General features: G+C 41.9%; 13 protein-coding genes across 13 annotated transcripts; 7 read left to right on the top strand and 6 right to left on the bottom strand.

Moving 5' to 3' along the window:
• Positions 1–170: 170 nt before the first annotated feature.
• Bfra_007731 (putative upf0047 domain protein) lies at positions 171–1,063 on the top strand (the record flags this gene model as incomplete). Its single annotated transcript, XM_037338102.1, has 2 exons — positions 171–740; positions 830–1,063. 2 exons carry the CDS (start codon positions 171–173, stop codon positions 986–988), a joined length of 729 nt encoding a protein of 242 aa, XP_037190165.1. The 3' UTR covers positions 989–1,063.
• Positions 1,064–2,190: 1,127 nt separating this feature from the next.
• On the top strand, positions 2,191–3,120 carry Bfra_007730 (uncharacterized protein; the record flags this gene model as incomplete). The annotated part of the gene is made up of 4 exons (XM_037338101.1): positions 2,191–2,203; positions 2,252–2,314; positions 2,370–2,474; positions 2,528–3,120. The coding sequence occupies 4 exons, from the start codon at positions 2,191–2,193 to the stop codon at positions 3,118–3,120; spliced, it is 774 nt and encodes a 257-aa protein (XP_037190164.1).
• A 1,665-nt stretch (positions 3,121–4,785) lies between these two features.
• Positions 4,786–6,669, bottom strand: Bfra_007729 (putative ubid family decarboxylase protein; the record flags this gene model as incomplete). The annotated part of the gene is made up of 10 exons (XM_037338100.1): positions 4,786–5,157; positions 5,234–5,455; positions 5,512–5,610; positions 5,659–5,701; positions 5,765–5,838; positions 5,888–5,914; positions 6,024–6,191; positions 6,247–6,323; positions 6,376–6,430; positions 6,487–6,669. 10 exons carry the CDS (start codon positions 6,667–6,669, stop codon positions 4,786–4,788), a joined length of 1,320 nt encoding a protein of 439 aa, XP_037190163.1.
• Positions 6,670–8,659: 1,990 nt separating this feature from the next.
• On the top strand, positions 8,660–11,578 carry Bfra_007728 (putative nadph-dependent 1-acyldihydroxyacetone phosphate reductase protein; the record flags this gene model as incomplete). The annotated part of the gene is made up of 5 exons (XM_037338099.1): positions 8,660–8,693; positions 8,781–9,191; positions 9,244–9,561; positions 10,983–11,034; positions 11,095–11,578. 5 exons carry the CDS (start codon positions 8,660–8,662, stop codon positions 11,576–11,578), a joined length of 1,299 nt encoding a protein of 432 aa, XP_037190162.1.
• Positions 11,579–11,601: 23 nt separating this feature from the next.
• Bfra_007727 (putative cytochrome p450 protein) lies at positions 11,602–12,397 on the top strand (the record flags this gene model as incomplete). Its single annotated transcript, XM_037338098.1, has 3 exons — positions 11,602–11,834; positions 11,882–12,098; positions 12,122–12,397. The coding sequence occupies 3 exons, from the start codon at positions 11,602–11,604 to the stop codon at positions 12,395–12,397; spliced, it is 726 nt and encodes a 241-aa protein (XP_037190161.1).
• A 640-nt stretch (positions 12,398–13,037) lies between these two features.
• Positions 13,038–13,906, bottom strand: Bfra_007726 (uncharacterized protein; the record flags this gene model as incomplete). The annotated part of the gene is made up of 2 exons (XM_037338097.1): positions 13,038–13,125; positions 13,185–13,906. 2 exons carry the CDS (start codon positions 13,904–13,906, stop codon positions 13,038–13,040), a joined length of 810 nt encoding a protein of 269 aa, XP_037190160.1.
• Positions 13,907–15,389: 1,483 nt separating this feature from the next.
• Positions 15,390–16,128, top strand: Bfra_007725 (uncharacterized protein; the record flags this gene model as incomplete). The annotated part of the gene is made up of 2 exons (XM_037338096.1): positions 15,390–15,817; positions 15,870–16,128. The coding sequence occupies 2 exons, from the start codon at positions 15,390–15,392 to the stop codon at positions 16,126–16,128; spliced, it is 687 nt and encodes a 228-aa protein (XP_037190159.1).
• Positions 16,129–16,795: 667 nt separating this feature from the next.
• On the bottom strand, positions 16,796–17,913 carry Bfra_007724 (putative alcohol zinc-containing protein; the record flags this gene model as incomplete). Its single annotated transcript, XM_037338095.1, has 2 exons — positions 16,796–17,268; positions 17,319–17,913. The coding sequence occupies 2 exons, from the start codon at positions 17,911–17,913 to the stop codon at positions 16,796–16,798; spliced, it is 1,068 nt and encodes a 355-aa protein (XP_037190158.1).
• A 344-nt stretch (positions 17,914–18,257) lies between these two features.
• On the bottom strand, positions 18,258–19,529 carry Bfra_007723 (putative cell cycle control protein cdc123 protein; the record flags this gene model as incomplete). Its single annotated transcript, XM_037338094.1, has 2 exons — positions 18,258–19,356; positions 19,408–19,529. 2 exons carry the CDS (start codon positions 19,527–19,529, stop codon positions 18,258–18,260), a joined length of 1,221 nt encoding a protein of 406 aa, XP_037190157.1.
• A 296-nt stretch (positions 19,530–19,825) lies between these two features.
• Bfra_007722 (putative pre-mrna-splicing factor cwc21 protein) lies at positions 19,826–20,384 on the top strand (the record flags this gene model as incomplete). Its single annotated transcript, XM_037338093.1, has 2 exons — positions 19,826–20,055; positions 20,108–20,384. 2 exons carry the CDS (start codon positions 19,826–19,828, stop codon positions 20,382–20,384), a joined length of 507 nt encoding a protein of 168 aa, XP_037190156.1.
• A 231-nt stretch (positions 20,385–20,615) lies between these two features.
• Bfra_007721 (putative isomerase protein) lies at positions 20,616–21,534 on the bottom strand (the record flags this gene model as incomplete). The annotated part of the gene is made up of 3 exons (XM_037338092.1): positions 20,616–21,240; positions 21,291–21,306; positions 21,360–21,534. 3 exons carry the CDS (start codon positions 21,532–21,534, stop codon positions 20,616–20,618), a joined length of 816 nt encoding a protein of 271 aa, XP_037190155.1.
• A 570-nt stretch (positions 21,535–22,104) lies between these two features.
• Positions 22,105–22,459, top strand: Bfra_007720 (putative protein pet100; the record flags this gene model as incomplete). The annotated part of the gene is made up of 2 exons (XM_037338091.1): positions 22,105–22,134; positions 22,232–22,459. The coding sequence occupies 2 exons, from the start codon at positions 22,105–22,107 to the stop codon at positions 22,457–22,459; spliced, it is 258 nt and encodes an 85-aa protein (XP_037190154.1).
• Positions 22,460–22,803: 344 nt separating this feature from the next.
• Positions 22,804–23,795, bottom strand: Bfra_007719 (putative duf28 domain-containing protein; the record flags this gene model as incomplete). Its single annotated transcript, XM_037338090.1, has 3 exons — positions 22,804–23,411; positions 23,476–23,538; positions 23,594–23,795. 3 exons carry the CDS (start codon positions 23,793–23,795, stop codon positions 22,804–22,806), a joined length of 873 nt encoding a protein of 290 aa, XP_037190153.1.
• Positions 23,796–23,974: the final 179 nt, after the last annotated feature.

Here is a 23,974-nt window from a genome sequence, read left to right as displayed (position 1 = left end):
GAGAACTCCGAGTTATTAAAGATATCAGATAAATTTCTCACGATTCTCACTTCATATTATTCATTGTGGCTGTCTTATACCGTGAATGATGCTAAACGCAAGTGTTATCTATCTAGATATCGAATACATATATCTAATCCCTGTCAGCACACTCGGGAAGCTTTCAAACAATGACGTCCACAAACCCCACTACTATTCTAAGCAACTCAATTACATCCAAAATCTTTGGAATGCCATCTTCAAATTCCTCTTCATCTGCGCAACCCGACAAAGACGAAAACCCACGTCTGAATCCACAATCAACATCATCCTTCCCGATTCTCTATATCCTCTTCGTACTAATCTTCCTCATCGCCCTCTTCCCGCCCCTCTTCCACGCTCTCTGGACACTTCCTCTCAAACTACTCCTCCCAAGCACATACAGTTCCGCTCTCTCGCCCGCCCGTTATACCAAGCCAGCTATCATGTCTTGGACACAGAAGACCATATCTCTCCCCTCCAAATCCCGCGGCTCATATCTTGTCACCGACCACATCGTCTCCTCAATTCCCGAAATCAAGAACTATAAAGTTGGACTTCTTAATCTATTCATTCAACATACGAGTTGTGCAATTAGTTTGAATGAGAATTGGGATGAGGATGTCAGAGCCGATATGAGTGATGCGTTGGATAGGATTGCGCCAGAAGATAGGAAGGGAGAGTTGTATAGACACAGTGCGGAAGGATTGGACGACATGCCGGTTTGTACTCTTTTTGTTTGTTACTTTGTTCTTCGTTGGAGGAATGGAGTGCTTGGGAAGTTTTATAAGACAGGGGCTAATCATTATAGGCACATATCAAATCAGCGTTGGTTGGAGCAAGTGTTACGATTCCTATCACAAACGGGAAGTTGAATACGGGTACTTGGCAAGGGATATGGTATTTGGAATTCAGATCTAGCAAACATACTAGGAAGGTTGTTGCTACTATCCAGGGTGAGAAGATGTAAATATAAGAAAATCTATTGCCCCGATGGGTTGGCCATTTGGGCATGTGAAATGGGCATCGTTCCGGTCGTTTCGCCTTGGTTACGTCAAATATTCATTCTCGATTTTTGAGCGAATCATTGCTTCTCAGTCTTTTCACCTCACGAGTGCTCCATCAATATCTGGGCTGAAGCTTAAAATTTAGGTGACCTAGGTAGACCAAGGCTGACTTCCAATCTTACTCACTTTATGTTCAGCTGGACAGATCGGAGTCTTTTGATGACGAAAAACACGAATTGACGGAGCAAAAATGCGTGATAGCGTTCGTCTTCTTGAAATCTACAAGCATGTACCTAATTAACAATCTGTCTATGGTCGTGACTTTAATTGTATTCTGACCAAGTAGAAGAAGCGCGAGTCGCTTATGTAATACACACGTCTATTCGCTTTTCCGAGAACTTTCCCGTCTATTTTCCCCCCTCACCATCTCCATCTATTGAAAACAACATTTATGAGCCCACATAGCACGGAACTCTACCAAGTAAAGTTTAAGTGATTATCATAATGGTGCTGAGCTTATCGGATACAAGAGATACTCGTTTCGGATTAAATGCATACCGTTTCTCTTGAATAGAAACAATGAATGGGAAACAAACGAAAATCGGATCTTTCAAAATGCTTCGAAAGTAACTTTGCGGAAATCAGATTCTAGACCTCATTGCATGAACTTGCGAGTCTTCGGTTACTAAAGATAGTGGAGAGATTGTCATACCCAGCCTTATGAGATGAGACCAAGTGGAGTCTGTGCCTCGAGTTTCAGCTCGTTGCTACTCAAATTGATGAATTTTTGATCCCAAAATGAGAAGAAAACTGTTCGAGAAATTCTTTGACATTCCAAGTTGGAAGATATTGAATTAAGCTCAATCATAAAGTGAACAATCTGATGTCTGGGTTTGTACTATTTGGCCATGTCCTTTTGTTTCCCTTTCTCATCCAAGATATTAACCCCTCACGAAACGTCACAAATACAGTGCTGAGGGATTATGCATGTTATTCACGCACTACATATAGAACCTTTATCGCCGTTTCATCATTCGAATCGTCTGTTCGTAGCTTTCATCTTTTGCAACTCCATCACAAATGTTATTCAGTCAGCTGGATCTGTGAACTAACTTAATGAACTGAATTTTAACGATTGTTTGTTCCAGTAGTCTACGAGAGTAAGATGCCTCTCATTCGTAAGTACTGCCTATGAGCTTGAAGTCTTATTAGCTAAATTTAAATAGGGGGTCTACCGCAATACAGACGGGCAGTAGGATTTCTGGCACTTCCTGCTCTGTTGTTTTATAGTAAGTGACGTAAATCTCAACAACGTCATAATCTATTCTCACATCAGATCTTTAGTGCTTGCCGCGATTGCAGCCCTTCCAGGGGTACCGGGAATATTTATAGAGAACATCCAAACGGATCTAGGGACCGGTAGTCTTGAAGTCAGAGTTGGATACTTTGGTACGTCATTTCTCGGCTTTCTATAAGAGCAAATAGAACTGACCAAGGGAAAGGGACATGTCTTCGACGGACTGGCTCCGACGCTGACATCAAACTACAATGCACCACCACCCATAAAGGATTTAGTGATATGCTTATCGAGAGTTCCAACAGCACATCAAATGCCACTGAGAAGCTTCTCGTCTTTGCATCAGGGATGCAACGTGATGTCTTTGTTGGATCTCCCTCTTTCTTTCCCGGAGCTGGGCTCCTATTCCTAATCAGCGTTCTACTTCTCATACCGCTCGAGATAACCACTCGACCACCTGCAAGACTCAGGCCTAAAACCGTTCTCTTCCTAAATCATGCCATCATAATGCTTTTCTGGTTCACTGCAGCATGGTCTTTCGCAGGTGCATTATCGATTGTGGAAGTTGTAAGATCACAGCAAGAACTGTTGACTTTGGATGGGAGTAACAATATCACTGTTAAGGTTGGTGTGGCAGTGCAATTTCTGCAATGGACTGCTTTCATATTCACTTTCGTCTTTGCGAGCGGAGTTACGACTTTGAAAATGACGCATGAGCCGAGACTACTTAATCCTGAAGAGATGGCAGCGAAGGCTGGTCCGTTGGGTGGACAGGTGCAGTGGCGTGAATCTATTTGATAGAGAGCCGCGTTGTTGGGCTATGGCTTTATCCTGATGCTGGCAACACTAGTCTCCCCCAACCACATCATTCGATGGCCGAATGTATGCAAGCACTTCATTTGGGAAAGCTCAATTGTGGCTACTCCATCTGAATTTAAAATTTTTCCAATTTTCAATATTTTACAGAAGGGGCTACTGAAAGCGTTATACCAGTACCAACCCCTTCTTTATCGTAACTTGCTAGAAAGACTTGAGATCTCGGTCTAGATAAAAATTCCAGCTCCCGCCGTGTAAATCTCTGCTGACCATCAACACAATCTCAATTCAACTATTGTTCAAATTTTCCTCAGCCATGATTCTTATGGTCGAAGATGTTCAGGGTGGTCTTGGATCCATGCCGTTGGGACCAAGATTCTTCGAGTTGGACATATTCAAAGAGTTTATGGGAAAAGAAGTACTATCTTCTTGTCGCACGAGTTCGAATGCCAAGTCACAACTTGGGAGGGCAAAAATTCGTGTTAGGGAACGGGATTTGAAAATTAGCTTGCATATTGGAAATAGGAAGGCCCCGGAGGACTGCCAGTTATGTAGAGACGTTGTATCTCCTTGTGATGACGTGCTATCGAAGGAAGTTCCCCTTAATTGGCAATTATTCTTAGTGTCAGGAATGTACGGGAAACTTCGAATATTTCTACAAGACAAACGAAAACAATCCAATTTTATAGCAATGGTACAGTGCAGGAAAGCTTTGAAAAAAGTGTTCTCAGAATATGGTGAGGTGTAATATTGTGATCCTAACTCAAAAATCCACCTCGAAGTTTTCTTTCAAGTAGTCTCTACTAAACGCATACCCAGCTAGGTTTGCTGACAATCATCCCATTGTTTTCTACTCTCACATAGGCATCATACACCCCCAACCTCACCAGCTACCAGTCTTGCTGCATGCACACATACACACAAATACAAGCTTTCCTTTCCCAACAACTCTCACGTTAAGGTCACACACACCATAAAATATCCATCCCCATAACCATAGAAAAATGCATGAATTCATGAATTTCAAGTACATTATTATATCTAAACCAAAGCCACTCTGCGCCATTTAAATGCAAATGACAACGCATTTCCCGGTATCAAACCAAAAGTCCAGATACTCCTTCGCTATGCTGTGCTATGCTAAGGTTTGCTATATTCGATTGTAGAAATAGAGTGACTGAGAGAAGAAAACAGAAGAAAGGAGCTTGGGTGTTCGAAATTTTCGAGAAATGAGTGTTGATATTCTTTAATTGATGGGGAGAAGAAAGAGAGAGACTCCCGGGTATCAAGTAGGAAAAGACAATGAAAAAAGAAGAGAGCTTCAGATGCAAGACCTAACAGACATTATAGAGCATACCCCCTCTTCCAAAACAAAAAGGTAGTGGTGAGCTCAGAACGCCCGACTCCATAATATACCCTAAACTCCCTGTGTAATAAAACGTCGTAAATTTGTGTTGCATGCCTTGCATATCTATTCGTGTCTGACAATGCCATAGATCTCAACGGCGTCCTGATCTTGAATCAGAGGCATATTTTCCTTGGCCCGATAATGAAGTCTCGGATTATAGCCATACCAACTGTGTCCAAAATGTCCTAAATCCTGCTACATCGAGAGCGCTCTTCCATGTTATACACACGCCCTATCCATCATCTTTGTTTCCGACCAGGCGAATTAGGCTCCGCTAACATATCTTCCAAAGTCATAGATCTATGAGCAGAAGAATAAAGTTCGTCGTAAATATCCGGATTACTTGGTAACGGCGAGGTATCATGATGAGAAATTTTCGTTTCAACTCGGCCAACGCCTCCTAATGGATTTATCACCATTGGATTTTTAGGATCTGCAGGTTCAGAAGTTTGGACGATCTCAACAGTTTGAACGGCGCGTCCGAGTGAGTCGCGATTTGTTCCTTTGGATCTTGATACGGAGAGTAGTACGTTGGTATGGGGAACTTCTTTGCGTCTAGAATGGTTTGGAGATCTGGATGCGGTTCTGGCTGGTGCTGGCGAGGCTGGTAACTATTGAGACCATCTTGTGTTAGCTTTGTCCAGTCGACAGGGGCTTGATGGAACTGCGCTTAAATCATATACATACAGCATATGTGTGACTTGACAGTTTCTCATGCTCGGGTTCAGGTCCTCCTCGAATCGCTTCCATGAAATCAATTTCTCTCGAGTCTTCAGCAGAACAAAGCTCAATACCATCTGTATTTCTGGCAGATCTCATATCGGATCTAGATACGAGGTGGCTGGATCCAGCACCAGCTCTGATGCGTCGATAAAGGGCGTTGAGTATAGGAGCATTGGCAAAGAACGCCTGCAATGAATGTGTTAAAATGTCTCTTTATGTCATCATGTGAATCAGACGCTTACCATTAGAAGACACTCCATGTTTCCCCAAAAGAACCTGTCGTCGATTTGTTGGATTTTGCTTTCCTGCAAGATGGTTCGTATGATAGATATTACAACAAGCTAGAGATCTCTTAGAATTATATTAATGGCAATCAAACGGTGACTTACGAATATACCAACGAGGAACACGGCTGATACTTTAAGTTTTGTGCTATAGAAAAGGTTAATATGACGAGAGAATGAATGATGTATATCTTATGTAGATAGTACATACGCTGTCACCATTTGCGTTCGCCAAATCATTGGCAAAGGGATAATAACCAAAATGACATTAGTTACAATGATCGACTTGACAGTTGTTAGCTTGAGACGAGGCACAGAAAGAGGATTTACTCACAATTGCCATGAACAGCAGTCCAACTCTCTAATAAACATTAGTACAGTGTCTTGTTAGAATCTCATCTTATCAAGTACTTACTCCTTCCTAAGGAAAACTGTCAGCGAAATCCTCAATAGCATTTCGGGAAACTCACTGCACATTTTTGAGGTGGATTTGTAAACTTCCAATTCAGATTAAACGGGTGGCATTGAAGCATCCATAGCAAGAAAGTAGTTGTCCAAGTCGTAGCAATCAAATAGAAAGTGAAGATCACATATCTCTGTTCCGGCTGCCGAGTAGTTAAACGGTAATAGTAGAGTAGCTGCCAAGCTTGTCAGAAAATATATTTTGAACAAGAGCATAGGTTCGCAGCGTACAATGCAAGCTTTCAGAGACCAAATGTAAGATAGGTAGGCGATACGTCCGAACATGATATACTTTGAGTCAAACTCCGCTGTTTCGATGTTAGATGAGATTATCAATCATAAAGAATGATTGGCATTTACTTTCTTCGACAGTTTCAATATCTGAGTGGGCATGTTTTCCTGATCCGGTTTGGAGCTGTGATAATAAGTTAGCAATGTATGAGATTCTAGAACAATTAAGAAGCAACATACAAGAACGGGGAACGTAGAAGCAAACCCTCCCATAAGAAGGAAAGCGCCTATCATGAGCCAGTCATCAGGGTAGATCCTCTCATGCTTGAGTCGCCTTAAGAAGAATCTGGCACAGGTTAACAAGAGCACCACAGAGGTAACTGCATAGGCTGTATGAGCAACCTGCTCAGTGTTCTCAATCATTTTTTTCTGACCAGGATAAAGATCGAATTCAAATTCCAAGGAGAGTGTAAACACAAAATTAAATCGTAGAGAATGGAAAAAATTACAAGCCAGGTTAGTTGTAATCGAGAGCTTGACGGCAGTGTGTAGCAACGAAGCTTAAACTGAATAATATCAAAAGAGGATCGCCTGTTCCATTCTATATTTGTGGATTGTATGTTTTCTGTACTTTTAAAATTTGAGGTGGGCAATGCTTGGGTAATATTAAGCTGTAGTGAATTTCTTCTGGCTAGAAATTCAATTTTAGAGCAATATCCGACGATAGTCTTTGAACCAATACATTATTCTGCTTGAGGACCTAGCCGAACAAGTCCAGGAGTTTGCCATAGCCTCGGAATTATCAATAGAAGGTGCATTTGATAAAGAATCCTATGTCCTTCAGAGCCATCGATGAATTGTGAGATGAGAAATTGTGCTTGTAAACTCTCTAACTTGAATGCTGTGTATTCACTTGTATGCCTTATATCCTTCAGGAACGATGATTTTACCAGAATCGATCCGAGCCACTCTCAATATACTTTCATCGCAAATGACATAATATTCAAGTGTGAAGACCAACGGCAATGTCTTTCCAGCAAGTACTGAGCAGTCACTTGTATACAGCTATGCAGAAAACTTGAACTGCTATTGCTCAACAAAGAAAATAGTCTTGAACTTCTTTCCCTTAATTAAGGTACATCCAATGGCAATCTATGACTATGAGTAGATCTGGTATCTCATAATAAGGGAGAAATTTCCCCTGCGCAACAGGACAGAGATGCTGTTCATCCGTTGAGAACTTCAGTACCGTCGTCTACTTGTAGAAGCACCACTAAAAACATGATACAGTGTAGTTGTATTCCACACTGTGATAGTCTGGACTTCCAAGAATTATAGGAAACATCTGCGGACTGTATGCACACAATCCTATATGGCCATTTTGCAATGGCTTGAAGAGCAGCATACGCCATACAATCGGGGGGAGGACCATTATTCGTGGCAGGAAAAGTTAAGAAGTGTTAGGAACCCTAGATCTTTCATCTCAAGACACACTTGAATTCCTATTAATAATTTTTCAAATCTTCAGCTTTGAATTTCACATGTTTCTTATCTAGCATTATGCCAATTCTAACGTCGCGCAATTATATGGAGCCTGAGTCAGGGCCCGCCATTATTACGTCCTGGTAAGTACTACTGGCTGTAAAGAAGCTACTTCCTTTAGTCGAGCTATGTTGAAATGGGGCCAACTGCATAAAAATAGTCTTCATGAATCTCGCGGTTAATGGATGTCTAGGCGAGGAGCACGATTCTTGCTTGGAACATTGCCATTGGTCTGTAATTGGGAACCGAGGAAACCCTTTCTATACGAAACAACTCAACGCCTGATATGTTTTCCGGGCGTTATATGTCATGTGAGTGCTTGAGAGGCCCATCAACAAGATTCTAAGTGTGGTTGGGTTGACGCGGTTTAGCCATGTTGAATAATCGTGCATCGACCAAGAAAGTCAGGAGAATTAATCTTGTCATATCAACGGCAAAAGCGACCAATTAAAAACACTACGTTATTCTCAACATTCGATTTTATATCAACCACCCGATTTTCCCAATCCAAATCGATGTTGATAGGTTCGGAAACTTCTAATGCAACACACACACACATGAGAGTTTATATAAGATTCAGCATTATTATGTCAAATCGGTGTCGAAACTGTAGGGGTTCAAAGATTTCTTGACTGGGGGTGTTTGATGTGCCATTTATTTTGTTAACTTGGATGGGTACAGGTTATCAAAAAAGCATTAGCAACGGCCAATAATGCGGAAATCTCGTCAGGAAGCAGACCGAATTCAATAATGAGACCAGACACAGGCTTATTGTTGGAATTGCGTTCCACTATCAACACCTTGCCATGCAAGTCAGCCAGCGGTTGGCTTTGTTGCTCAGCAAAAAAGTACAAAGTGACTGTTATACTCTATGCCCCCACGCAAATTCGAGTTCCATTCTAAAAGTTATTTTTCGTCAGCTTATAATCAGAGGCAACAAAGGTTCAATAAATGAATCTTAAAGATATCTGAGAAAACTGTTTTTATCACAGGCTGCAGTGGTAGTGGTGGTATCGGAAGTGCTCTCACGCTCACATTCCAGAAACTGAAGTTTCAAGTATTTGCCAGCGTTCGAGATGTCTCCAATATGTCAGCGCTCGAGGGCTTGTCTAATGTAACCTACTTGGTGCTTGATGTGACGGATCCTCAACAGATTCAGGACACGGTAGAGCTTGTCCGAAACAAGTGTGGAGGATCTCTTGATATTCTCATAAACAATGCGGGGCGTAACCATTTCTCGCCAGTGCTCGATATTGGTTTAGAGGAAGCGAAGAAAATCTACGATATCAATGTTTGGAGCCCTTTGATGCTTATCCAAAAGTTTGCGCCTCTTTTTATTTCAGCAAAAGGATCGATTATCAACGTCACTTACATTTCGGGGTACGTGAATGTTCCTTATATGGGTATGTTGGCACATACAGAATGGCTCATTGACTACTGAAAATTTGCTTCCAGGACTCTATGCGGCATCAAAACGATCTTTAGAAATTCTCAGCGAAACGCTACGTCTTGAACTCCAACCATTTGGCGTTCATGTGCCATCTATTGTCACTGGTGCGGTCCAAACAAATGGTCAGACCTATTTCGAGGACTGGAAGCTTCCCCAAGAGTCTTTGTACAAGCCTATTGAGAGTATTATCCACAAACGAGCTCGCGGCGGTGATGTTGTTCTTCGGACGAACACAATGGAGTATGCAGAGCAAGTCGTGAAGAGTATTGTTGGCCGAAACAGTGATATAGGTCTTGGTGCGGCACAAACGCTACACGGACAAAGTATGGATCAGCTATAATCCCACAGGGAATTTCGGTAAGCTTTGTGAGTAAGTAGTCGAGGATACCAAGATCTTATACTAACATTTCAAATAAAGGATGGTTTCATGGTGATGGGGTGTGGGTCGGATGAGCTTGCAAGGAAATTGAAGGACACTTGATCTTAAGGGCCTTCTCCGCTCTTCATTTCTCACCTAAATAAGAATGGAATTATACATAGACTACCTACCCGTGAAGAATACTGCGAGTATATAACACTAGTGCATGCATTTTTCCTCTCGGAAAATGCTTGGAAAGAAAGGGTATCTTTGGCAAACGGCCAGAAAAGGAAGGCGAAAAATTTGCTTGTACAGTGGCACAATATTTCATTTTTGTTTTGGAGTTACAATCACGAGGTTCCGAATATTACATGATCAACAATGGTGACCTACAACAATAAAACCTTCCCTGAGAAGTCGGTAACTGAGAGTTTCCAAACATGTCCCATACTTGCAAGTGCTTCCGACTGTATTCAAATTACGCCGTGCACAGATAGATGCCCGATGTCATATCAAGTATGTTAAAATTCTCTCCAAGGTAGATAGATAGTCATTTAACCTAAGATTACATTATGATTCCTATTGAATCCGTTCCAACAATCTTGCAAGTATGCGTTAGAAGTAAGAGAGCTGTAGTGGCTAACAAAGTTACCGAGAGGGTGTCAGACCTACATTTAACCAGCATTTGTATATAGCGAATAGAGACCACTGCATTTTTGCTACCTACTGATCTATCGAGGGTTGCATTTGCTACCGAACCACTAGGAACCAGAGGCCAGTCCGGGCTTAACGTAGTTACCGAGCGGGAGCACGAATTGAAAATTGCCAACAGTTGAAATCGAAAATCCACCCTATCATACCTTGGGATAGATGTGCCACATATTAACATTTTTAGTGGTACTGTGCAACGCAAGATATTCAAAAGAAGTTTGATTATAGCAGATGCAGGGATCCGAGAATTTGACAGAGGCGCATAAACGAGGACGGCACAGCAAATTATTTACTCGGAGACTAAGAAGGTACCACTATATCTCTAAGAGACTGCCATTCTTAGTAACCTTCGGGCATGAGGACAAAAATGGAGAACCCTTTCTTCGGATTGCAAGCCATTAAAGGTAATCTACTTACTTTGATTGCTTGCTTTCTGCTTTTAATTTCTTGGAGAGTCTATCGACTTACGATTACTCCATGGCTACATCCAGAGAATCCTAAAGAATTGCCATATTGGATTCCATGTGGGCCAACGAAGTCCCATCAAGAACCTTTTTGTGTGCACTGACATTTCAATCTTCCAGTTTTAGGTGAGCAGTCTTCGATATCACGTTCAAGCAAAACTGCAATTCGGCTCGATATTTGCCTTTGGGAAGAACGAGCTGACTTCCAAAGGACATGCGGTTTGGTTCTATAGGAATACGAATGACATCTTGGAACGTGGGAGGTATGTGCTCCGATGATCAGCAGAACTTCCTTTAAGCCGAAACAAACGCTGAGAGCTCAGAATATATTTTGGAGATACTAAAACTTTATATTCAATCACACTCGCAGGTGGACATCTTTGTGTGATCACTGGAGCGAGCGATATACAAGAGCTTTACCGAAACAGCTCGACGATAACATGGAATAATTTGATTAAAGATATGTACTCAATTGTGGGCCTGTCTCCTAGAAGCATCTCCCAAGTATGGAATAAAACTCATGAGCAGCTGGCTACCTCAGACTCAAAAAAATCCACCCGATCAGCACACGAGATGACTTCTGAATATCATCGTCAGCAATTACTCACGGCGGTCAATGCTGAGAACCTCGTCCAACGAATAATTCCAGGTCTTGAGAAAAGCCTTTCCTGGAACATATTGAGGAAACATCCCGCTTGTATCCGCACATCCGGAGAGTCTATCACGCTTTCTCTGTGGAATTGTGCAACGAGGTTATCATCAAGAGCTCAACCAACGTATATTACGGACCCAAAATCTTCGAGATAAATCCGAATCTACTGCAAGCAATGATGGCATGGGAGGCTACAAATTGGAAATCTATGTACAAACTACCTGACTTCATGGGACAAGATATGATTAGTGCCAGAAGCGAATTTATTGACACATTGTGCAAATACTTTGAGACGCCTAGGAAAGACCGGTCTGATTCACTGTATTTTGTAACCACCATGGAGGAAGAAATACGCGCAGCTGGCTTGAGTGATCGCGAAACTGCAGGAATACAAATGCTACATTTATGGGCGTAAGTATCATATCAAAAGGTATTCGAAACAGCTAACAAAGTTATAGTATCACCGCCAATGTGTGCAATGTTGCATTCTGGGCAATAGCCCACATTGTCCATAGCCCAGAATTACTTGGCCATATCCGCGCAGAAGTAGCTCAATCTATAGGAACAGATGGAGAAACGGTAGATTTGAAGTACCCTACAGAAGACTGTCCACAGCTCGAAGCTTTCTTCAAGGAAGTCCTGAGGATCAACTCAGCAGGAGCACTTGCACGCGAAGTTATCACACCCACATTGTTTAGTGGGAAGGTAATTGCGAAAGGCACAAAAGCCTTACACGCAGTCAAAATTTTCGACCCTTTGGAGGCGGTCATACACTCTGTCCAGGGCGTTTTATTGCCAAAAAATCAGTTTACACCATAGTGGCTCTTCCTTTTTCTCAATACGATGTTACTTTGGATACTGACAACGCCAATCAAAAGTTTTCACGCATAGATGAAGCTACGGCAGGAATTGGAAAAATGGCACCGATGCCTGGAGAAGATGTTAAATTGGTCATTAAGCCGGTGAGGAATTAAGGAAGAACTATTCTTTCATTGGAACCAATGATGTGGCATTGAGTGGCAAGATAGTGATGGGAATTGGATGTGTGTGTTTCTATCGAGTGGTTTAATGTATACCTAGTATAAATTATATACCTCCAATATTCAGCTTATAATTCTGTCAATTTGAACTCTCGGTGCCCCGAATAGTACTTCCAATGCATAAAACTGCTGCCCCTCCAATACAATATTCCAATGATGAGGTTCTGAATATACTATCATCTTTGTGTTTCTTGCGCATGCCCACCTGGAGGCTTACAGACTGGTAGAACAACGTAAATGATAAACCTGACTATATCCCCGAAGGACCCCCCTTTGTGAGCTCACTGGGACCTCACTCCGAAAACAAAAGATTAAGGCAGCATGTCATCTCAAAGAACAGCGAATAAATACCGTTTGCTGCTGCGATGACATTAGTTCTCTCTAATTTATTCATGATTGAACTGCAATGCTACTCAACAAATAAAATGTATTCTTATATATGAACCTTCGAAGATTGGAGGTCACTACCTCGACCATACCCGCCTGAACATCTCATATCAACCGCCAGCGCAGAATGAATTGTCCAAATGACAAGATGGGTGTTGAGAAGTTTTTACGATTCATTTTGGCATAATCATGACGGGCTGGGCGATCGGCTCAGCATGGGCGGTGAACACCAAGAATGTAAACTCTCTGGTATACCATATTTATTTTCGTCGTCCCTGTTCAGACAGTTAGATGCAAAACTATCTTACCCCATTCAATAGTTTGCTGAGCTTACAGTGAGTATCGCAAGGTAACAGCACGAGCAAGTTTCAAGAGACTAATCAAGTCTTTATCGTCGTCTGTCCAGCTCACCAAACTAGCTGTAGCTTGTATTAATGGCTTTTCGTAACTTTCATCATACGGCATCATGAAGTACAGACTTGCAAACTCGAAATGTCGAGGATACAGCCCGGAGGAACCCCAATCGATGAGACTTATTGTATTGTCGTCTTTCAGGATCATGTTGCGCCGACATAAATCCATATGACACAGAACAAGTGGATGTGAAGTTAGATCGATAGATTTATCACGTATTTCCAAACGTTTGTTAAGCCAAGCTTCTAAATCTGATATAGAGCTAAAGGATGTCCCCGCACCATTATCACCCCAAAGATAGCCCTGTGGCCGACCCCCACCCACAGGACCTGGGACTTGCCCGCTCTGAATTGTTCCAAGATGCTCGATAATTTTGGCAATCCGGGGAACAACATCTGTGTGTTCATCAAGGTTGAGCTCGTTTAGCTGCAGGCCAGGCACATACTCCATGAACAAGTAGCCAAAATCTTTCCAGTCGAAGTAGCGGTAAACTTGGGGAATATGAACAATTTTCGAATCGACGTTTTGACATGCGAATCTTTGAGTCTCTGCCTCAGAAGCCATCACACCAATTCCAAACTTGGCTACTATATTCTCCGATAGCTTGACTACCCTATCTCCTCCATAGCAGCCTCCGATCATTTTATCTTCTTTATGAGCCTGTCGCAAAGTCCAACCAGCCATTCCTCACTGACTGTCTGAATATCCCACGATAAGTCTGTCATAGTTGTACTGTGATAGAAGATTTGTCAATTTTAAGACAATAAATACAATGAGAAGTTTGTGTTTGTAATATTAGTCCCTCGGAAATGGATGTCTATTAATAAATTCCAAAATCTCGACTACCAGACTGGCCTTCAATGCCAAGCGCCCTGGCATAAGTCCGTGCCCTGGAAATATGTCAACTAGTCGCGGAGTCTCTACGTAAGGGAGATAAGCGCCCGAAATTGAGTACCTTTACGAAGTCTTGATAAATCAAGTAATTCTTTCTGATGAATGAACGAAAGCTTTTTTGGCTGCAGAATTAAAGAAAACATAAGCCGAATTTTCGTACTATTCTTTTAAATTATACGGTTTTATTGAAGATTGACTTGCAATTCTGAATAATTCATGAGATTGAAGTATTCAATTCCGACCATCTCTTTCGCTTACGTAGAGCGGGTCTTTTGAAGGGCCGGGTAATATACGCGATCTGACCAAACATTCTGCGATCCCTTGAAATTTGGAAATGATATTGAGAGATCAATTACGAAGTCGAAGTTGATTTGTGTTTCAAAGTAGTCAAATACGAGTTGATTCTGGTAAAGAAATTCGCTAAATTTCGAGTCCGGTCTTCGAGGGCGACTCGCCCAAGTGATAATACAATAGATATAACGGTCGTGAAGAAAATCACCAAGATAACTGGAGTATTCCCACTCCCTCGAACATATGAATCCAAAGACTAGCAATAAACTCTACGTGAGGAAAAAAGCCTATGGCTGAGCGGGATTTGATGATCGACTAAGCGGTAGGATTTTCTTGCATACAACTAAACGTAAGAGGCTATACGGTCATCACGTCTAATTCTAAACATTGAAATTATTGCGAAGCACAGCATTGAGCCAGAGAAGATCTCTTTCGTTTATTGTATCCAATCTTGGATACTGGAGATTATTGCAATGGATCTAAGTGTTCCTGTTGTCAAATCAAAGTTGATTGCTCGTATCTGACGACTGCATGATTTGCATGATTTTGGTTGTTTGATGGCCTACTTCGTTTATCACTGAATCCTAATAGTGATTTTCTCTTACGATTTCAGTATTCTGGTTCCCCGCGGTGCAAGATTTGAAATGCTAATTATGGCAATGCCACCTTATACAAATCCATCTGGATACCATTCAGGTCGTCGTCGGGCTTTGTAACATGTCAATCATCTGGTGTCCATTCGATCGTACGATGAATGTTGGATAATTATCAGCATCGTACGTAGTACCTTTGCGATTGATCATGAATACAATGCAAACAATGTTTATATAAAAGCTCTCCAAGCTGGTAGTTCCAGAAAAAGCACAAACAGACAAACAGAACACATATCAAGCTTCATCCAACAAACCACTACAACTAACAATTCCAAATTTGACATAAAATGTCTTCCCATGGGCGTATCAAGCCTTCAAGTTCGCGCACAAAGCCTAGGGAGTCAAGTTCGGCTACTCGTGATGTCGAGGACCGTGACTTTGACCTTGATGTCCACACAATTCGTGTGACCGTTCATACCACAGGCAAGTTCTTCGAAGGCGACACTCGCAGTGGAAACCACGCCTCAATCTTCCTTCTCACGTCAAACAATGCTTCAGTCCGCCTTAACATGACAAAACTATCAGCAGACGCCACGATGGGCACATATCAGATGATATATTGCAGGTACCAAAGGACAAATAGTTCGCTAAGAGACTTCGATCTCACCGCTACCGGTCGAGGTTTAAAAGTTGGGCACGTTTTGGAGCTGGTCAAAAAGAAAAGACGTAACGAGTATCAGTTAGCTCGAAGCGGCCTGGGCTGTAGACACTGGGTGTAAGTGACGTACTCTAAATTCACAAACCTTGAAACTGATTTTTTGTCATAGGAAAACCGTTATTAGAGACTTTAATGATGCCGGATTTATCTCATCTTCAAGCACTCTTACAACCGAAGACGCTATTAATGGCTTGAGATATAACTACTCGAAAGGCAAAGATCCCGAGCCAGAAAAGATTGATCCGGGTACTTTCGTATCAGATATACCAAAGAAAGTGAAGAAAACACAGAACACTGATACAAGAGGCACCGGATCTGGATCTTACAAAAGCACAGGCTCCGCTCCCGAAGGAGGAAAACGTCGTTAAGATAAACAAAGGTTTCAAGGCAATACTATAGAAGATTTGACGTTATGCGAGTATTTTGGAATATCAGAAAGATGGGAAATATATAGAGACCGATGATCAAAGCAGTGTTTATATCTACACTGTAAAATGAAGGTGTTTTATAAAATTGTTTGTGTAATGTAAGATTACATTCGGGTACGAAAGAGTTGGGAGTTAAATTGAAAACGGAACGGGAAAAATTTGTATCTAAAACCGATATAGTTAACACTCAAAAGCATTGAGATATGACGAGAAAATTTCCCTATCTCTAAGCTCGAATGGAATGAGATCCACAGCCTCTTCCATTTATTTATTCTGAAAGTACCCATTAACTCAAATATAAGAAATATGACCAAAACGAAACCTCAGATATACTCTTTCAATAATTTATTCGGGATTGCTCAATCGACTTGTTCTTCAGTGTGAGTTTCTAGAACGAAATTTCCAAGTCTTAAGTTCACTTTCAACAGTTCAATGATACTCGCATTGCATATAATTACTTCAGCCGCAAGGAAAACAGGGCTCAAATCAACAATAGCTGAAAGCAGAATCGCGAAAGGATAAAGTGGGTGAAAATACTTTTTCGATTAAGATGCCAATTGACCATTGACTAGATGTACTCCCATAAAAATTTAGAGTTATTGAAATACTACTCGCTAACCTTCACAACCACCTTTCCAAAATGACCCCCGTTGTACAAATACTTCAACCCCTCTTTGGCCTCCTCAAACCCAAATACCTTATCAACCACCGGTCTAATCTTCTTTTCCTCATACCACTCCAACATTTCCTCAAATCTCTCTCTTGGTCCGTTCAAAATCCCCTTCAACGTAACGTTTCTTCTCAGCGCAAGAACATTTGTATTCGTACGATCTGCGTTGTCATCTTCTTTCCCGGAGAGATATCCAATAGCATTAATTAGTCCACCAAAAGCAATTGCATCGAATGATTGACGAAGCGTCAAGGCACCGCCTGTTTCAAAAATATTGGAAACGCCCTCGTTATGAGTGATCTTCATTACTTCTTCGGACCAGATGGGTGTGGTACGGTAATTAATTGTGTGGTCTGCGCCGAGGGTTTTGGCTTGAGCGAGTTTGGCGTCAGAAGAAGAAGTTATGATTACTAGATAACTTTTAGTTGCTTGAACTTTTGGGATGATAAGTCAAAATTACCTTCCATGCCACTGGCTTTGGCAATTTGCAATCCGCTGATTGCTACTCCTCCAGTTCCTTGAATTAATACTGTTTCTCCTTTTCCGCCCGGTTGTCCAAGCGGTCTCATGCCATTGATTGCCATCCAAGCTGTAACTCCAGCAATTGGTAATGTACAAGCTTCTTCATCGGTTAGATATTCTGGCTTTTTGACCAAACCCTCGGCATCAAATACACGGTACTCTTGCAAACAACCTTCGGTAGGCAATCCTAATCCACTAGCCATGTCCTTTCCAGTCACTTGACCACGAACATGTGTCTGATTGAAGATTGCAAGTACTCTATCACCAGACTTCCATTTTGAGGATTTGGATGATACAATTGTTCCAGAAATATCGGAACAGGGAACCAGAGACGAGGACTCGTTGCCAGTAGTTTTGTGGTGGTTGTAAAGGCCCATTATCACTTCAGTATCTCGATAATTGAGAGCCACAGTGTGGATTTTAACAAGCACTTGACCATCTCCAGGTGTTGGGACTGTAGATGACCCTAGAGTAAGATTTTGGAGACCGGATTGTTGGGTAGTCCATTGCTTGTTGATGCTTGGGAGTGACATGATTAATTCGAGATCGAGGGAATAAAGAAATAGAGGAAAGAGAAATATGGAAAAGCGAATACAATATAACATAATGAAAGAGAAAAATCAAAGATGGAAAATTTCAAATCGATCTTGAATTACAAAGATATTGCTCTTTGACCCACCAAAGATTCTTGCCATTGAATCATCGTTGTGGGGAAGCCCGAATTCCCGATGAATCTGGATCCTACACATTTGCCCCACAAGTAAACGCCTTGGTGCATGAAGAACAATTTCAGATTCTCGCCCCATCAGATTAAGCAGATATGACAGATCTTGATGGCAAAGATTATATTGTAATCATTTCCAAGTAACAATTGCCTCTACATTGTCGTCTTATCGTCATCGTCATCATCATCACTATCTTCTCCTGCTCTCATCATTTCTAGCTCACCGTTCAACATCCTCTGCCAATTATCCGCGAATTCTCTCATACCACCCTCCCCGCTTGCACCGGCTTCCACCACTTCTTGTGGCATCTTGTGTGCACTGTATTGTGGACTTGAAAAGCTGTATGCTTCTGGGTCATCTTTCTTTATTAATCTGAACTCAGGCATCCATCCAAGTTCCTCAACATCATCAGTTCCCTCGTCCTCATCACTACTTTGAGCAGGCAATGGCGGCACTGATGATGAATCTGCTACACCGAGTAATGGCGAAGGTACAGAAAGGGTGAGCAGTTCTAGCCACGAGAACAGAAGTGGATCCGTCCGAGGAGCCCATGGATTTATATCCACCAGCCGTACTTTATCAAATGGATCTGGTAGGTAAACATCAAATGAGAAGTTACGATCTGGAAAGGTATCTTTGAGAGTTTTATCAAAGTATTCTTGAATAACTTCTCTTAGAGTTGGAATGAGAGAAAACAAGAACTCAAAGTAGTTCAAATCTCTTTGGCATATGCCAATGATTCTTCGATCTCGTACAAAGCATCGAAACTCGCATGATGGATTAACTTTAAACCATTTCCGTAATACCAAAACATATTGTGTATTTTCCTTCGTAATGGACGAATCCTCTGCACAACCATCGAAAGCGTGTTCTAGATCGTGGGTAATGAAGTCGGAAGATTTGAGGAGGAGGTAAATGTCGTTTGGTGTGTTGCATTCCATACTGTTCTGTTTTAAACTAATCCATGTGGCGTCCTTTGGAGCAGACCAGTTGAGTTTGGGAACCACTGATCCACCAAGTTCTGCGATTGTCTCTTGTATTTGCTTGTGAATCTCCGAGAATTTTTCCGAGGGGTCAGGACCCGTATCTGTATCTTCATTCCAGCCATCACTAGTTGAATTGTTGTTGTATGTTTCTGGTGGAGGAAATGTAGCAATTTCAGATGGAAGAACTATGCCATCTTCCCGTAGATATGAAAGAAACTCGGAACTGAGAGGAATGATTCGAGATTTGAGAGTTGAGGATCGATATCTTGATATATGTTAGCAATTTTCGAAGGGACACATGGGAGCAAAAATATACTTTGCATGCCAATTGTCATATGAGCAGTTCAAGATGTGCGATTTAGTGATAGGTTCGAATGGAAGTCTGGTGAGGGGTTCAGCCTCAGTGATTCCAGCTTCTGAACTATTGGGAGCTGGCATTTTTCATATAAAACCTTGACTGTGTGAATATTTTTGGACTGATATAGAGACCTAGAAGAAATGATTATATCTGAAGAATGTATATGTTGTGAGTCAGAGTGATCCCTTCACATCAATGTTCCATCTTATCGAGGGGCAATCAATATTTTTGGGGATTCTGCCACGCTAGTCGTAGACCGCCTGCAATAGCAAGGATTTGTCAATTGTTCTCCACTTCACCCACCACCAGCTTTCTCACCAGCCAGCAATCATCTAGGAAAGAACAACTGATATCACAACTTGAGCATTTCGCAATCATGTCTTCCAACGTCGGTCTTACAACACCTAGAGGAAGTGGAACTTCAGGTTATGTCCAAAGAAATCTTGCGCACATCAAGCCCCGCGATCAAGGCAAGCCATATCCTACGGATATCGACAGTCTCAGACACAGACAACGACAACCAGATAAAGGAATCCTTGAGCATGATAGAAAACGGGAAGTCGAGGTCAAGGTGTTTGAGCTGCGCGACAAATTAGAGGAAGAGGGGTACGTTTTTGGACACATTTACCAATCGCCCAGGAGCTAATGATGTATACAGAGTCGATGAAGAAGAAATAGAAATTCAGGAAGAGGCATTGCGCAAGAAGCTATTGAAGGAGATGGAAAGAGGTAACGGACCAAGTAGGAAAGGTTTAAAGATGCATCAAGTCCATGAATTGGCAGAAGCAAAGATCAAGCAAGATAATAAGTTCAGGAGTGCCTTGGGTATTTCTAAGGACTACAAGGAAGGTGGCCATTGGCAAAAGCAAGAAGAGAGACAGAAAGCTGCAATGGAAAAGAATGGCGAAGGATCTGCGGCTCCATCCGATAGATGAGCGCCAAAAGACGACATACTAAAAGGCTTCGACACGACTACATATTGAACGATTGTATTGGGGCGTTGCGCGATCAGAGAGCTGGTCCTCCGAATGGACTTATTTTTCTGGGATATAAATGGATCTAATTATTTGTAATAGGCTGGAGCCCTACATCAATTGGTATGAATGTTGAAGGTTAGACATATACCCTCACGATTCCTTTCTCTATACACTCTAAGTCTCAAATGTTCACAGCTTGTGCTTCTTCTCACCACTTGCGATCTTTCTAAATTCCTCTTGTGGTATTCCAGCAGCGAATCTTTCCAGTCCACCAAAAACCTCCGCTACACCCTGTGCGTCAAGCAAATCTCTCTCCGGTTTTCTGATCAACGCCTTGATCTTAATCAAACTATCGCCGATCAAATGCGTTCCCAACCGATTATCTATCTCTTCGAATACCAACTCTTTGAACTTCTCGGTCTCTCCCTTTTGAACATCGAAAATCTTGTTCACGAACCCAACTTGCAGCAATTCTTCGGCAGTGATTCTCTTACTCATAATAAGGGCTTCATTTGCTTTGCTGATTCCCAAACGTTGGACGAAAGCTCTCGAAGCTCCTCCTTCTGCAACGAGCCCCAAACTAGAGAAAGGGGTCAAAAGGAAAGTTTGAGGTGTGCAGTATATGAAGTCTGAAAAGGCGATTAAAGCAGCTGAGAGACCGACTGCTGGACCATTTAGGGCTGTGACGAGAATTTTTGGGTGTGTATAGAATGCGTTGGTTATGTTGAGGTTATTCGCAACGAAGCTAGTCAGCCAATGACGAGCTAAATCAGTTCCAACAGGTTTTTCTCTACTGATCGATACATCGGCTCCTCTATGTATTGATTAACATATGGCTACTATCAATTAGTGGAGGAGCTTTACGCTGAGAAGTACCGTCCTAAGATTTTAAGTCAGCAAGGTCTCTCTCACAATTGATATTACAGAACATACCCTTTCCTGTCAAAACCGTGACGAAAACTTCATCATGGGTAGCAATTTCTCTCATGAATTTAGCTATGAGATAATAACCATCTTGTGTCAAAGCATTAAGCTTCTTCTCATTATCGATAGTGATAACTGCAATTCTACCCTTGTACTCGAGAGTTACTGGTTCGTTTTGAGCCATTTTGAATGCTTCCGTGGTGCTTGTTTGATTTTGGAAGTGAAGAATGATATTGTCAAAAAAGCATAACACGGTTGCAATCAATCAACAGTAATGATATCAAGAAAGTTACAAATAGATCTCGAATAGTTCAAACAATGGGACCCAGCAACCTATTAAGCTCATTTGTGGGGTAGCCGATTGCCTCGGTTTCCAAAATGCGACCAGAGATTCGGAAAGCCTCACGACCTGCAGCTGGAGGAGAACCCAACTACAAAAAGGCAAAGTACGAGACAGTGTTTTGACTGAGCTTTATAAATTAATTCGATAGGGATATTGAAAGTTTCGATTGTCAATCATAAATAAGAAGATTTAATTATCAAAACTATAATGGACATTCTCATTGACCGGCGCTCATTGACTATGGTTTGTAACCACAGATTCGCATGATATGATTGGTTGATTGTGAAGTCTCGATACTCGCATGATTTTTTATGGAATTTACATCGAGCTTCGATTTTAATGTAGGAACAAGAGAAGACATCCACATAATTAAACTTATTATATCGCAACAATAGACCACATACTACAATCATGGGAGGCCCCAATCTCGAAGTGTTCAAGGTAAGCATTACCATACCAAATCCCAATGACCCATTTCGCCAGTCTCATTGCCACCTTGAAATGCCCCTCCATGAATTACAATCTGACAAGCCAATAGTTCGGCATGTATATCATGTTCCCAATCGCCATCATGTACTATTATGGCACAAATCTTGATCAACGATTTTCAGTTCCGGACTTCTGGCCCAGAGTTGATCAGACTAATCGTATACCTTTTGAGAGGGACGAGATCAAATCAGAGCTTGAGAGGTTAAGACAGAAGAGACTGTACTTGAGAGAGCAGAGGGTGCGGGGTGCCAATGGATCAAACGAAGAGGGGAAATGAGAAGAACACGGCTATGAAAAATGCAACAATAGGATGGTGGCATATGAAGGGAGTTGAAGACCGAGAATTTTACGGGGCGATATTGGTACAAAATGGGCTACAAGGGAGGCTGGCGTTCTATGAGCACATATGAGGAGTATGTCGCATGGCTGGTAGAGGACCGGCAGAGGACTTGCATATTCTGCTCGGAGTTTTAAAGGATGGAGCCAGATTATTCGATATTACTTAAATTGTGGCGGAGGGGTGAGGGATGCTTTCTGCTATGGTACAAGTCCCTCCTACTGTACATCTAGTTTACATTCTACGTTTATATGCGTTTAAACCAAATATAATACCCCTCTCAATCAGTCCAATCCACTGATCAAATCTTCCCATCTTCCATCGTCGATATTTCCCTGTACCACATTCGCATAAATGCCTTGGACATCGGAGTTATCTCTTGTAGCCTCAATGAAAGAAATCAGTCTATCCGTAGCCTCCCCTGCGTCGACTGGCACATTTGTATCTTCATTCGGATCCCATAGGATATCTGAACTTCCGATTTTAATATCGAATTTCTTCTGTAGAGCGTCCCCAGCTACTGTTACCATATTCGGTTCCGTCCAAACGACAATGTTTCCCTCATCGTCGACTTCTAAATCCTCTGCTCCTGCTTCGATTGCCTCATCCATTACATCATCTACGCCTAGATTTTTCTCGTCTTTTTCGAATGTAACGCATCCTTTCTTCTGGAATAGATATGCAGTCGGTGTAACAGTTCCTCCGTGTGTTTTAACCAGATGTCTCAAGTCCATCATCGTACGATTAACGCTGTCCGTTTCGGCTTCGATTATCATGGCAACTTGTGGTGGCATAATACATTCTAACGTGGCTTTCTGCAGCGCAGCTCCAGTTGTAGATTTTCCTTGTCCACGGGCTATGGCAGCTTCCATAGAAGCTTTGGGAAAACCAGCTATGGCATTGTAAGTATATGTATGTACATGTCGATGTCGAAGGGAATGTACCCCATTATGTACCTTTCTTCGCAGCAGCTAGGACAGTCGCCAGTCTTGGGTTTATGTATGGATCGGCTCCATGTACTTGAATTGTAGATTAGTATCATTAGCAATATGAATGGCGTACCAGAAAACACACATTTTACAGCCAGCGCAATATCATGCGCAATGATAGAACGAGCTTTCGTCTTTTTTGCATCCACAGCACCCTTGTCATGCTTGATTTTCGACCATCGATTGTGACCTGAAGATACCGCTGACGTAGTGGAAAATTGTAGACATTTCGAACAGATATAATCGGTTCGAAGGAAAGGTCTAAGACCTCTAGAAAATGCTGGCATGTTTGTCATACCGAGAATGAAATTTAATATTGAGTTGAGACTTATGAATTGAGCTCTGAAAATAAATATTGTTGTGGCTTCCGATTGGCTGAAACTCGATCATCATCGCGAACACCTCTGTAAATTGGTACAAGTAAAGGAGCCAGCAATGAGGCCAGAACCACTCCACAAATGTCCAG

Source organism: Botrytis fragariae, assembly GCF_013461495.1.
Source record: "Botrytis fragariae strain BVB16 chromosome Unknown tig00000112, whole genome shotgun sequence".
NCBI lineage: Eukaryota > Fungi > Ascomycota > Leotiomycetes > Helotiales > Sclerotiniaceae > Botrytis > Botrytis fragariae.
The sequence above is the reverse complement of the archived record's forward strand: the minus strand, read 5'-3'. Positions and strand labels throughout refer to the sequence as shown.